The 14,772-nt window shown below is 45.1% G+C and overlaps 2 protein-coding genes across 11 annotated transcripts in view; both read right to left on the bottom strand.

Moving 5' to 3' along the window:
• CMTM4 (CKLF like MARVEL transmembrane domain containing 4) overlaps nucleotides 1–8,775 on the bottom strand; it is a 59,621-nt gene extending 50,846 nt beyond the window's left edge. For 5 of the 9 annotated variants that reach the window (XR_012630581.1, XR_012630583.1, XR_012630582.1 and 2 more), the window contains exon 1: nucleotides 8,374–8,773. Coding sequence is in view for 5 of the 9 variants with exons in the window: in XM_074881881.1 (XP_074737982.1) it covers nucleotides 8,374–8,559 (186 nt within the window). In the remaining 4 variants the exon portion in view is untranslated. Of the gene's footprint in view, nucleotides 1–8,373 lie in introns of all 9 variants that reach the window. The other 4 variants (XM_074881879.1, XM_074881882.1, XM_074881884.1 and 1 more) reach the window with 4 other exon arrangements.
• Nucleotides 8,776–9,833: 1,058 nt separating this feature from the next.
• Nucleotides 9,834–14,772, bottom strand: part of DYNC1LI2 (dynein cytoplasmic 1 light intermediate chain 2) — a 37,442-nt gene continuing 32,503 nt past the window's right edge. The window contains exon 14 of one of the 2 annotated variants that reach the window (XM_074881878.1): nucleotides 9,834–10,872. In XM_074881878.1, the coding sequence (XP_074737979.1) occupies nucleotides 10,717–10,872 (156 nt within the window). In that variant the 3' untranslated portion in view covers nucleotides 9,834–10,716. Of the gene's footprint in view, nucleotides 10,873–12,263; nucleotides 13,694–14,772 lie in introns of those variants that run through there. The other variant, XM_074881877.1, reaches the window with a different exon arrangement.

The following is a 14,772-nucleotide window of genomic DNA, read 5'->3' as shown; positions in this document are numbered from 1 at the left end:
GCATCAACACCTGAATATCAAGTTACATATTAAAAAAAGTTTAACTGCAGACAATGTTGAAGACACTTGTTTGGGTAAAAATACCCATATTCTTCCACAAGCTAAGGCAATAAATACCAGAGTCTTAATTACAATTAATTGAATACAACAGTCAGAAATGTGATACTTGGAGTTACAGTTCCTAGTTTAATTTGCCCACAGTGAGACTAAAACATTAAAAGCTACTCTGCTTACCTGAAACCACCCAGGCATTATGCCATTCTAGTAACATACTGCAGCGTGAGTACGGATTTAATCCTGGACCTCTACTAAATAAAACAGCACTTGAGCCCTGTCACTGTAAAGACTGCATTACTTGATTCATACTGTTGCGTACTGCGTAGGCTTCTCAGTTTGGGCAAGTGCTATGCCAGCTCTAAGACCTCCTTGCCCATAGTCTGTAATATTTTGGACCCATCTTTCCTCTACTCATGGCTGTATGTTCTTACACCTATTCTACATCAGATTGCTGTTACCCAGCTTTTGCTTTTCTTCTCCCATATTCTGAAGAGCTAATGATGGAAGTTCCAGAGAAACCTAAACATTACTGCCATGTTTTGGAAGCAACTGGCTACACAAATCATCTGAGAATTAGGTGACTTCTTTTTTTCTTTTTAAATCAAAATATATGTATTTTTTAATCCAGCTCTAATTTAGAAGTAGCAACTACTGCCGCTACAGAGTAAACAGCAGTTGACCTCCTGTTAAGAAGTCTATTCATTGTGCATCTAGTCCTCTTTGTATGTAAAATTTCAGTACGAAATTATTTGTTGAGGTCTAGAAGCAAGGCAGGTTATTTTTCGATTTTGAGCACAGGATGACGACTATCAAAAAGTGTGCAAGTTGATTTGACAAAATGATGCGTTAACTCGCATCAGAAATAACCAATTCCTCCTATACTGGTTATGTTACAAGAAAAACACAACCTCTTCATTTTCTAGTCCTTCTTCTTGTCTTCTTATCTCAAGATGATAATTAATCACTGGGGAGGCTCATCAACAAAAGGCATTACCAGAAAGATTACGAGAAAAAAAAGGTAGCTTTCCAAAAAATAATACCATTAGAACTTACTTAGCATCTTACTTAGCATCTCTTACTGTAGCATCTACAATTAGTGTAGGGCATTTATTACTATTACACTTATTCATAATGGGAGGAAAAAAATAGAGCTTTCTTACTACAGAGATTATAGAAATTTCTTCTGAAAGCAGAATTTAAAACTATCCACCATCTTAAAGAGAAATTTGTAACGGGAATTTGGAGTTTACCCACAGTAGGACACCAGCCCATGGCCAGATGGTAGTTAAGAGACACCATGAAAGAGACCAAAACCCATTCCCCTTCATGTGGGAAGCCAACCACAGCCTTCTCTTTAGTTGCACACAGAAACAATAAAAAGCAAATCTAAACAGATTATCTCATCATTCTTCCCTCTATGGTAAATGTCAGTATAAAAATATTGCCACACAGCAATTTAGATCCACAGCCTTTAAAGAGAAATCTTTCCAAAGAGAAATCAAAAGGTCTGGAGACACCGAAGAGACATCATTTACCTAAAGAGATTTTCTAAGCATATTTATGTATTACAAATTGATCCTTTTAATACGATATTATAACAGTCTTTTTCTAAGACCAAATGCCAAAGATCATCAGCATCCACTGTCATACTTAGCATCTTCTGAACAAGCAACTACAAATACCACTGAGAATCAAAGCACAACACAAAGAGTCACAATGATTTCTTACACAAATGTACACTTACTGTTTGGAAATTATAAGAGAATAAAAGATGGAAGACACAGTTAATCATGGAATTACTATACATTACCAATGCAATCCTAGCACGTAACAGGAAAGGTATCTCCAGCAGAGGCTTGGAAAGTGACACGTCAGCATACACACTGGTAAGACACACTTGAAAGGTTACTGAAAACTCAGGTTGTGCCTACTGAGAAACCATTACCTCAGTCGGACAGTGGTGCAAGGAAGGGCTGCCGGACAGTCCCGAAAACAGAGAGCCCCTCTTACAAGCAGAATCCAAAACAATTTTGTCTTGCCTTGTGCAGCAAGATGAAGGCTGGCTGAGTGCAGACAGCTGTTTCAACATGCATGAAGGAGTAAGGAGGAGTTAGGGAAAGTGGCAGTGTTAACACAAGAACAAATGCCTATAAACTTGCTAGAATTAAGTTCACACCAGAAATGAGGAAGGTTTCTACACCTCCAAAGTGCAGAAAAAATGAACAAAAGCTAACTTTAAGGTGAAACTATCACTTACGGAAAAGCCATCAGGTCGAGGGCTGCCTGTGACAATGAAGCTGCCTTAGAAGGCTCAGGTGTCTCCAGCAGTGCTCTGCTTCTCACCAAGACCACCGAGTGCTTTACTTCCAGACTGATGACCTGACCACCACGGAATGACCTTACCATGCAGAGAATGTCATCTGCTGGCCTCTATTAGGTACAGAGTAATTTTCTGTAGCTAAGCTAACACCCCATTTACATAAAATCAAACTTTACAATAAATAACGTGAAAGAAATCTCAATTTATTCACAATGCATTCAGTAGCCAACTGGTAACTTCTGTGATTTACAGATTGACAACTGCCCGTAAAGCACCCAGCTCCCCGCTCTAATAACCCATAAACGAAGCAGAACTGTGCAGCTGCACAGCAGTGTGATGCCTGGAGTACTGCAGAGACACCCAGGGAGAAAGGGGCAGGGAAGAGTTAGACGTGCCGTATAATGTGACACACCGGACTGGGGTGGGAGGTTGGGGACTCCATCTCATCCTCCCCTCCAGAAGCGATCAGAATGAGATGCTGAGCTGAAGGCACAAGCAGGCAATGATAATTAAATATGAGATTACTGAACACCTCATGATAGTTTTCAACTAGATTCTAATAGTTAGCAGTTAGTTTACTCCTTGGAACATAAATGTTATTACTCTATTTTTTAATATAATTAACAGTGAGAATTCTCCATAATCTCATTACCCATGTAGGCATTTATTACAGGTTTTTTTAACTTTGTTCTCTTCATTGCAATAGATTCTGATGGCAAAGAATTTCACTGTAGTCCTGGCCTTAACCAATTTCTGGATCTGGATATGTATAATGACAGTAAGCCACGAAACAAGTTTTTCCAACGTTCAGCTACTCTCCACCAATGAAGATGGAACTTTTTATTCTGAAAATTGTGAACACATGAACTGCTATTCCCACCAGATTTAATTTAGCTGAAAATCTTGCCTCCACTGACAGGCAACAGCATATGCTATAGAGAACAAGACGAGAGCAAGCACGCAGTGATACTTCCCAGTACAGTCATCAGCAACTTGGAGCTCAGAGACCTCCCAAGCAGAAGTATTATCTTCTTTTTAAAAGGACTCTCTGATGGATTTTGTAGTATTTGGAACAGACACATGAAAAAAAGAAGAGGCTAGGGCTCTCCAAGCCACAGAGGCCATCACTAACCACCACAAATGCCATCCTCTTTTAAGCTAGCACGCGGTAAGAGTTTTCTGACACTTGTTACCTCCATCACAAGGTTGCTCTGTGATCTCACTGCTCCAGTTAAACCATTTCTAACTACTGAACTACCGCCAATGTCACAGGAACTGGCCAGGCACAATTTTTCACATCAGTTGTCCCAACTGTTAAAGGCAATATATGTTACTTTGAATCAAGTAAATTGGCAGGATCCCAGTGAGAACCAACAAGGATCCCGACAGGATCCTGCCTGGTTTCCTCCTAACTCGCCTGGTGGCCTGATAACCAGCCCACCCGGAGTTATGGTTCCCAAAGAAACTGAGAAGCAGACAACAGGGAGTCTTGATACGCCATGGAAATTTCACTGGGAAATATATGTCTACGCCCAATTTTAATGGTAGTAATATCCTTCAAGGTGCAGAATTATAACAAGTAAAATGATAATGCATTTAGAACAGCTGAAGAGAAAAATTAAGTGGGGAGGGGGGAAAAAGCAGGCAATCTCATCTAAAGTGAAACAATTTCCAGCAAAGAGGTAGTACTGGCCCAGCTCTTTTGGATGACAGCAATGGGCCCCTCCTGATTCCTCACATAGTAAGCACACTCAGAAAAAGGAGAGAATCTCCTTCGGAAATTCAAGGGAATGGGAACAAAGTACTGAAATGAAACAAATCATTTGAGGTTGTCCATAGGAAAGTTTTCCAGGGATATCTGTTTGATTATTGTACAATAATCTCCATGGGAAGTATTAAAGCCCCGAAAGCATGAGAAACATTAAACCATGCCAGAGGATAATGAAAATAAACTCTAAAGAACTTTGGTCTCCAGGGACAGCTATCTAATATCTCACATCAGCCATATGGCAAGGTACTGCTCCATCTAAATGCTAGAAAGTCAGCTGAGACAATTTCCACCTAGATTTCAACCTCCCCAAAGGAAAAGCATTTCTTCGGTTAGTACACAAGTGTACTGGCTTCTCCCTGACTTCCATTTCAAGTTCAAACCCTCATTTAAAAAAAAAAAAAAAGGCACAAACTCAAACATGCGAGCTTCATACTAGTTTAACTCTTCCCTCCTCCCCCTCCATTCACTTCCCACCTGCCTGATGACACCCCACCAAGGTGTCTCAGCCACCCCAGTAGCCCTGAAAACTCCTTTCCTGATACGGTCCAACACTCACCACCTTCCTTCGACCTTCTTCTTTTAAAGAGGCTTGCAGCTCCAGCCCCAGCTACAGCAGATGTTTCCTCACAGATCCAAATAAACACACATGCAACTATTTCAACAGAACAATAAGATATAGGCCAATGAGCTACTTTCCGAAAAGCTCACCTACCTAACAATAAAACTTTCAAAAAGAGGAAAACCGGTTCAATACTAAGCTGTTCCACATGGGTCCTTTTTATTACTTCCTCACTATTCTTCATATTGAATATTACTGACCATTAGCAGGCAGACATAGGTACTACATAACTGCTCAATTTAGCCTTAAATATTAATAAGGATCCCTAAATAGTAAAATACAGCTTTCTTAGTTTGCATACCCAATTTAAAATTAACAAAAAACCGTAATGCTAATCAACCTTTTCTGGGAGTCAAGGGAAAGCAAACCAAACTAAGACCCAGAAATAAGCTGCACAATACTATACATGAAACATTATTATAAGACATTATGTCAGTGCACCTTTAAAGGACATTTTAGGGCATATTCTCTTTAAATATTAATAAATAAGAATTAAAACTCCCCTCTAGCAGCACATAAATTACTCCATATGCCTAAAATGTCATACTGCTTTCCATCTTTTAATAACTATTGTAACAATGTTTTAAATCACTAAGGACAAATCTACAACAAAATAAAGAGAGCCCTACAAACACCTATTTTCAGTCACTTGGGTTTTTTCCCCCATTCCCTGTTTCTTCTGCTTTTGACAATAAAAAGCGGGCATTTGCAAGAAAAGCCATTTAAGTCACAACACCCAAGTTATCCTTCCTATACAGCACTATGAACTAATTTGCAGAAAGTCTGTCAACTGAAGATTAGAAAAAACAGCAATGTTTGTCTTAAGCAGATAGTTTTGCCTGCCAATCATAATGTATTTTAAGACAAATCCTGATGCCAAATGAAGCACATGCATTGTAGTATTTCCTGTAGTATTCTTCTTACTAGAATATATTTAGTGACATTTTATCTTAACCAATACTTGTCTTTTTTTTTTTTTTTTTAGGTTTTCTTGGGTGCAATAGAGTTCGTCCTTGTTTTTAAGAGCTGGAGTTCTACACTTTGATACATTTTCATTCCTACAGTATTTTTGTAAAAATATTACTAAACATTATAATTAAAACAATTTTACTTGGCAAATAAGTGAATTAAGCACAATGTGGAATGTGTTCTCTCTTCTTTCCTTTCCAAACTGCTCAGTTTTCCATCAGTTTGCAAAATTCAGTAGTCTGCTCTACCAGTTGCTACCGTGAATTAGATAGAGCTTCTTTTGTGCACAACTGTGCAGAATCTGAATGTGTCTAGATGGTACATAAGCTTCCATCCTATACTAGCTAATTTCTTGTTAACTTCTGACCCAATGGATTCATACATTCTGTAAGAACCATGCGCAATAGCTCAGATGACTCTTATTAAAGAGGCACAAAACATTACTCAGTTCCCCTGAAGATACTATCTGCACGTATGTCTTCCAAATGATGTACTGGAAGTAGTGACGTCTTCATTCAACAGACAAGAAAACTCCCCTATCTGTAACTCCAGCACAGTGTGGTTTTCCCCCCAGCTTTCTTTACAAGACTTAAAAAATTAAGAGGTGTACTCCACGTAACTTTGGAACTTGTTCCAAGCCAATCACAGTTTAGTAATAAAGGATTCACTTACTCATGATCAGTAATCACTCATTTTAATTACAAGCTTTTTAACGTGACGTGCCACAGTTATTAGTGTAGTACAGAAACGATCAGCAGTAGGAACAGAAACAAAAATCCTGAGGGCAGGTTATTTCAGCATATTAGAAAGCACCACCCTGGGACTTCTACCACATGGACAGTTTTTAACAGTTCAAAGACAGGTAGACGTTGCACAATGATGACAGATTCTTTGGCTTCGGTCCTGAGAACACATAACAAAATACAGCTATTCCTTGTTGTTAGACTGCTCGGGTAACACGCTCATTGCTACCACTTGCAGACCACAGATTCTGTTCTACACTGAGAAGATGAGAAGAAAACAAATCGCACTTCCAAATCATGGATTTTACTGTGTATTCATAAGAGATTATCATAGATTCATCACTGCAGTCCTCTATAAACTTGTGTCACTGTTGAAGCTAGGATACTTTCAATGTATTTTACACGAAACCTGTACGTGCAAGCTTTGTCTGGTACTAACCAGCAGTGATTTCAAATGCTGAAGTTATATATACAAAATACTAAAATGTTTCCACCATCACAGTCCTCAAAGAACTCACGCATTTTAAGGGAAAACAATTTGTAGTACTCTGTAAGAAACTACTTAAAAATTTATTTGAAGCCTACTGCTATTTTCATAAAACACCTATTGCAAAATATCCTGAAAAACAGATTTGATTTAAAAAATATTAATACCAAAGTGACTTTGAAAGTGGATCAGATGAAGACAAGCATCAGCACCATCAACAGAAAAACTAACAAAATGCTTAGGTGCTGTTACACATTTAGCTGCCATAGTGCTCTAAGACTTGCACATGCTCCATCAAACTAAACAGTTTTAGCTGTTCAAAGTACAATAAACACAGATTACATTTTATTTCAGAACAGAAGAACACAGGTTGGGGGAAGGGGGGGGGGTTTGCAGGATTTCTCTTCGTTTACTCTGTGCACTTAAGAGAACCTCAGCCTGTTAAAGGCCAGCACGTCAGTGAACGCTTTGCAGGCACCCAAGTCGCCCTCCAGGGCCAACCCAGGCCTGCAGCTCCCCGCCTCGACACTTCAGGTAGCTGCCACCCCCCCCCCCCCCCCGTGGCTCTCTCCCGGGCCGTGCCTCGGGGGGGGCAGGAGCCGCGGTTGGCACCGGGGCCAGTGACACCCCTGCGCGGCCGGAGCCAGGCTGTGCCTCCAGCCCCAGCCACACCGCTCCGCGGAGAGTCCATTCAACTCTTGAAATTGAAGTCTTTAGATACTGAGAAATTACCTTTTTTTCTTTTTAACCTATACAAAACCTGCAGCGGTGGAGTTTTTTTAACACCCCAGTGACCTAAGGGCACAGGCAGGCCCTGGCACGCACATGAGGTAAAACCTCACACCAAAACCAACCAGCAGCGCTGAACGCCCCTACAAACCCACCGCAATGGAGGCCTGACCGGGCCGCTTCGCCTGCGAGGGGAAGCCACGCCACCTGAGCACCGGGAGCCAGCCCGGCCGTACCTCGAGCCACCCGAAACCAGCCGCCTTTCCTCCAGCCGCCGGGGACGGCAGCGGGGCACAACGGCGGGAGCCGGGCGGGCAGCCGGCGGGGACCGACTTTCCCCCCGCACCGGGCTGACATGACCCCTCGCCCCCAGCGGAAGGGACGGTTCCAACCCGGCCGCGGCGGGTGACACGGCGCTCCCCGGCCCGGCCGCGGCGGTTCCCGGCCCGCGCCGGGCTCCCCGGCCGCCTGAAATGGAGGCCGGTTGGGCCGCCGCCAGGCGCCGCGCCCGCAGGTACGCACCTCGCCGCCGGGCCGGCACGGCCCCGCCGCCCCGGGGGGGGCCCTTCCCCGGCGTCCCGCCCGCACCGCCGCGGGGGAAGGAGCCCGCCGGGTAGGCGGGTAGGGGCGGGGGAAGCTCCCCCGGCCGCGGGCCCCGCTCCCGCCGGCAGTACCTACCACCTCGGCCAGCTTGATCCTGCCGAAGGTGCCCCGCAGGTAGTCCAGGTCGCAGCGGAGGCCGCCCAGCCCGCGGCGCTGGCTGACGGGCTCCGTGGTGGGCTGGTAGGGGCTGCTGGCCCCCGAGATCATGGAGGTGCTGGACGCCTCGCCATCGAAGCCCTCCAGGTCATCGCCGTTCCTCATGGTGCCGGTGGTGCCGGTGCCGCCGCGCTGCGGAGGGGGCTGCCCGCCGAGCCCCGGCCCGAGCCGCGCCGCGCTCACCTAGCGGAGCGCCGGCTGCATGGCTGCCCCCGGCCCGCGTCAAGCCGAGCGGCGCGGGGCGAGCGAGGGCAGCATGGTGCTGTGCCCCGGCCCGGCGGCCGCCGCCGCCCCGGCCCCGCGCGGGAGGAGGAGGAGGAGGAGGAGGAGGAGGAGGAGGAGGAGGAGGAGGAGGAGGAGGAGGAGGAGGAGGAGGAGGAGGAGGAGGAGGAGGAGGGCGGCGGCGCGCGGGCAGCCCTCAGCGCCGCGCCCCGCGCTCAGCGCCCCGCCGCTCGGGGGCGCCCTGGCCCGGCCGCGGGGCGCGGGCGCTGCCTGGGGCGGACGGCGGGGGCGCCCTCAGCCCCCGCGGCGGCCCGGCCCGGCCCGGCCCGGCTGCTCGGCTCGGCACGGCGCGGCTCCCCTCCCCCGGTCCCGGCAGGGCAGCTCGGCTCCGAGCGGGGACGCTGCCGCCGCTCCTCCCCCTGCGCTCAGCGGAAAGGGCGGAGAGAGCCCGCCCCGGAGGGCGCGCCGCGGCCGGGCGGTGCCTCCACCGGCCCGCGGCCGCCCGCCCGCTCCGCCCCCGCGGCCGGCACCTGCCCCCGGCCGCGTCCCCGCCCCCGGGCCGCCCGCCGAGCCGCCCGGGCAGCGCAGGGGCCGGGGCCGGCGGCGGCACCGGCACCTGCCCCCGGCCCTGCCCCCGCCCCGCCGGGGCGTTCCCCGGCCGCGGCCGGCGCCGAGCCTGGCCTGGGGCGGGCGGGCGCGGCCGCCGGGTCACCTCGCTCGGCAGGAGCCGGTTGGAGGGTCCGGTTGTTGCGTCCCGGCGGTTTTGGCACCTCCGAAGGCATTAGCGGTCTATTGTGTTAAAGGCTGTTTGGCTTTGGGTTTTTAAAAATGCATCGGTGGTGATGTTAACACTGAGAAAGTCAACGACACTGACATTTTAATTTGTGTTCACAACTCAGTTAATCCTTCGAGGTAGATGAAGCAGTTCACACTGCCCAGAAATACCCTTCCAAGCTGTGAAGATACTGTACCCGCAGTAGTTCTAATATAGGAAATCTGCAGTGCATTCTGTGAGCTTTAGAAACATTCTGAAGTGTAATTTTAAATAGTGAAGTTTTCCAAGGAAACAGTTAGTTTCGACAGGCTCTGAATCACTTTTTGGAGACATTTCTTCTCTTGCTGTGTCACCATAAATAAGGAGAAATTGCAACGTGATCTGGCAAATGCAGCTGATTTATTTTTTTTTTTAACATGGAGAGACACAGACCGACTGCTGTGGACCACAGACCAAGCTGACTTTCAAGGTGTTCAGCGTCACATTCTCTGCCATCTTTATCAGCCAGACACCTACTCTTGTTCTTGTCATCGCCAGTCTACACCATTTTCTCTTCTTTCACGTTACTAGTACAGGACTTTCACATGTATTAATTCTTCTAGCATCTTCCTCCAGCCTCCAGGAGTCTTTCTTACTGCTACGTTTTTGTTTTCCATGAACCTCGTGATTTCCTTCCCAGTTATCTTTGTGTTTTGCTTAATCTCTTCCTTTCAGTTCTCTTGAAGCCCCTTTAATCCTTCTTCTTTTAAAGGGTTCTGCCCAGTACCACGTGATTTTTATTTTCAAGAGATTTTTCTTCTTTTCTTCGGCCTCTGTATAAATAGACCCTAAGAACTAGGGCCAAAGAGACAGATTCAGAGAGCACACCAGGAACCCTGGATCAAAAAGGATCGGGTTTTTGTCTACCGTTAACAGTCACTGCTTAGTTAATTGGAGACATTATTGACAGTATGCAGCAAACAGAAGTCTTTTCATAGCTTCTCTGGTACACCCTGGTGCTGAAAGAAGCTGATATTCTCAAGCAGGATGAAGAGTTAGGAGACATGCTTAAGGAAGCAAAAACATTGCCCTTTAGTGAAGAACAAATGGCAGGAAAAGAAAAGAAAAAAAGAAAACATGAGCAAGGCAGGGAAAAGGATGGAAACTCTGTTGCTTGGATCACATGAAACTAGCCTAATGATATGAAATCATAAATGTAAGAGGAAAATCCTGCATTGGCACAGGCCTGGCCATGATGGACTAATAGGTTTTTACAGTCTCTTATTTCAGTTCTGGTATAACTCCAGGGAAATGAGAAGTCTCACAAAGCTCCTTTTCTTGCAGGAAATATCATGGGTAGGTGGTTGCCACTTCCGAGACCTTCTCTGGATTCGTTTTAAGGCTCTACAGCTGTTACAGGAACACAGGATTTCCACATTTACCTACAGAGACATTTAACATTTGCTTTGAGGAACTGCTGTGGCACTTCTAGAAAACTACGCTGAGCAAAATTATTAAAACATTGCTGAAACACCCACTGCTGAACATTTTTTTGATGAATCTTTTACAGTTTTAACCAAAATACATCCGTATGTTGAAGGAGAATCAGAAGGTGGTACTGCAGAAGGCAAATGAAGGACAAAAGGAGAGATGGTTGATTTAAGAAAAAGGCTAGGTGATAACAGATCTTGATTCTGGATTTTGGCACAGCCAATGCCTCCTGTGCAGCCTTCAGCAAACTTAATAGCTTAGTTTTTCCTGTAAAGGGGAGGACACAAAGTTTAAATGTATTTAAAATCAATAGAGCATTTTTAGAATGCCCCAAAGTATAGACATGCCGACAACCCTCTGTCTTTTAGTGAGCAAGTTGCCTGGGTAGCGAAAGCACAGTAAGTGTTCTCTCTGCTCTATCCGGTGTTATTTGAACAATTGTGAGGCATGCTTTCAGTGAGCGTGTTGACAGTGCCACTGACCGCGGTTGCACAGACATTCCACGCAGCTCCGAGGGCAGCGGGACACCGGCATCGCCGACCATAGCCAGGGTGCCCCCTTCGGCACCATGGCCTGTACAGCCAGCATCCCCCTTGCTGTAAATGGCACAGAGCCAACACCAAGCCATACTGGGGGATTTTCTGGCGTCCTCCTGGACGGGTGGGTGGGCTGGACAGACTTGGCAAGGGCTTGTGAGGTTGCTGCCAACATTTAACAAAGGAATCCTTTACACACATTCTTGCCTGATACGGCACCTTTTCAGCTCACTCTGTAGCACTTGAAGGAAAAAATGTCTACATTTAATATGTAAATAAAAGTATTGATCCTGTAAAAAGGTCATTGCATTCATCCAAGGCAGATCACATTGCTTTCAGGTAACTTTGTTTTTACAAGTTCATAAGCTTCTCAAGCACAGCCTGCCATTTCATTGTGTGGCTGCATACCAAGACCAGGAAAATGGGGAACCAGATCAATGATCAGCACTCGAGACACCACCATAGTATCAAGCTAACCAGATCACAGAATTCATCAGAGAGGAATTCATATCTGGCTAAAATATGACTGAATAGTGAAAACAAGGAAGAAACAGCACAGAGGGGAGGAAATCCAAGTATGCTATTCATGGACACTGTAATTCAATGATCAAAGATCTGTATTTTTACAGAACAGGTAAAGCCAGCTTTGATAGAATTAAAAATTCCCCATCAGAAAGAATCTCCAGGACAGCAGTGATAAATTAAAACCAACTGGTGATTTAGGTGTAAAAAGCAGTGGAAAGAGAATCTTAAATATTATCACTGGTCAAACTGAACAAAACAACCCTCACCTCTCAATATTCATCTCAGCTATTCATACAGCCTTTAATAAACTTCTGATGGGTTTATTTCATTAAGCACATTTCAGTTCTATTTTCAAGATTCAAGCATGTGATTCTGTTGCAACTGAATAGGAATATCAACTTAAAACCAGATTTTTAAAGCTGCTTTTATGTAGTTTTAACACACTTTAAAGTATTTTAATGTTTATACATAAAATTTTGTAGATCTGAATGGTGCTTATGACAAATGGTGCTTAAATATAGTTAAGAGTGTGAAAGGAATTAGAATCCAAACAGGAAAGTTACATCTGTACAAGTACCTGAAAAGAGCTGAGAGGTTCTTTAAGAAAATGCTCCGGTATTTCCACATGACCTACCAAAGGGAAGGAGCACTGGTATGCTGCCAAATTCCAAGAGAGCTGAGCAGTGATTAGAGTTTAACTCTGGCATCAGAGAGGAAGCTTTTTTCCCCTTGAATTTCTCAATGTAAAAAATGCTGAAGCTTTTTCTCAACTTTTCAGTTGGGGAAAAAAAACACCAAACCCCACCCCACCCTAAAAAACTAACAAAGAACTTGCTTTAGGAAAACATCTGGTAGTTTTAACTGCCTCAGTCCAGTAAATTGTCCGTTTTCACAGTGTGGGAGCATGGCATGCACACTTTGATTCTGTAGCCATGAGCAGCATGGGAAGCAGGCAAATAATTTTGCTGAGTCAGAGTTAGGAATTGATACAACGGAAATAAGCTGCAAGTTCTGAGATGGACTTTAAGCAGAAGGAAAATTGGGCAGAATGGCGAGGAGTCATGCAGTCAGTTATCTCAAACTGGTCGAGGATAACTGCTGCTGAGCTGTATGATAATTCCTACTCTGCCATGTCCAACCACAGCTAAAGTAGCACTGTGCAACCTCCCAGGGTAAGACCACTCAGCATAGAGGCACCTCAGGAACAAGAACGAGAACTGAATTCCTCACCTAGGAGTCAAAACACGGTCATATCAACCGAGAAAAGTATCAAGAGAAGCAGAGAGGAGGACAGAAGGAAACTAATTCGAAGGGCAACCTATAAAAACTTCTTCCGCTGAATATCCAGAGAAGTTTCACAGGCTGACAGCACAGTGCCCGCGTCTCACGCCTGACGGTTTGCTCAGGGCACTTTAGGTACATACTGACACAGCACAGCAAGTGGCTCTCTTGGCTTTTCGTCTGGTTAAAAAAGTACAGCTCTAGTAACAGAAAGTGTTAGTGAATGCTATTCCTAGCCTGCAGTTATACTCTAACATTGACCCATGCATATTTTCAACACGTTCACCTTTATTCCGGCCCTTAGGCTTTGGAAAATAAACAGAGCAGCCCTGGAAGGCCTTACAGGCCTCATATGCTTGTGTGACAGATTCTTCCATCATGAGCACCATGGGGCAGCCATCGGGTCTCAGCTGGGACTCGTCCCAAGGAGCTGTATGGGACAGGTAGAAGTGTCACTTCTGGAATTTCACCATCGCTATCAGGAAACAGTATTTCCCCTTCAAAAACAAACCAAGCCAAAGAAAAAAAATCTCACCCCTCCCACCCCCCCCCCCCCCCCCGAAAGGCAATACTGCCAATAAAATCAGCTACCCTCTTACTTTGCAGACTTTATATGCTATGAACAATGAGACATTCACAGAGCAACTTTTTTTGTTTTTACTCCAGGACTAGAGATTGACATCTTGGGTGTTGTCTACTGGTCCGTTTCTTTTTCTTCCCCTGCCTTCATCACTGATGAAGTAGTCACTGACTCCTTTCACCTCCAAAAACATTTAAGGACATTTACAATCTGCAAGTGCCAGAGAGGGGTCACCTTGCAGCCACAACTGGGCTGAAGGGCAGCAACCATTCTACATAGCAGGGAGGTGAAATTAATTTCTATAAAAAAATAGAAGCAAAACCTCATATTCTTAAGAAAAGTGCCAGCAGACCTTTAATGGTGCTGGGAACCAGCCAAGACTGTGGGTTATATTTCTTTTGAAAGAATCCTGTATAATGAAGCACACTGAAAAATATGCAGAGAGACTGACAGCAGTGTTTATTTTATTCATGGCACTACATTTATTCAGGGAACAGAAGAAAAAAAAGAGCCCTGAACCAAGAAAAAAAAGGTAGTCTTTCAATAATACCATAAAAACACACAGGCCTGGAACAGAAGGTCAGAAAACACTAGTTCCCTCTGACTGCGTGGGCATGGTCATGCTGCCCCTGTGATATCCAGTATTTTTACAGCAAGAGATGGAGTGTGTAGGGTACAGCAGGCCTTTGGAGGGAAAGAGCTGATTTTTATTTTTTGAGGAGGTGGGAAGCTGAAGGGGAGGATGAAAAAAATTGTATAAACCATGTTTTATAAGCAAAGTTTTAAAGGTCCCTTAACAGGCTTAAAAAAAAGATGAAGTACACTCGCTACATTCTTTCTTTCCATGGACAAAACGGGCCAGCGAAAACAACTGACCTCAACTGTTTTAATACTGTGTTTGTTGTTACGTAACCAAACCAATCAGTCCC

The sequence above is a fragment of the Strix uralensis genome, chromosome 12, assembly GCF_047716275.1.
Source record: "Strix uralensis isolate ZFMK-TIS-50842 chromosome 12, bStrUra1, whole genome shotgun sequence".
NCBI lineage: Eukaryota > Metazoa > Chordata > Aves > Strigiformes > Strigidae > Strix > Strix uralensis.
Note: the sequence above shows the minus strand (reverse complement) of the source record. Positions and strands in the feature narration are given on the sequence as shown.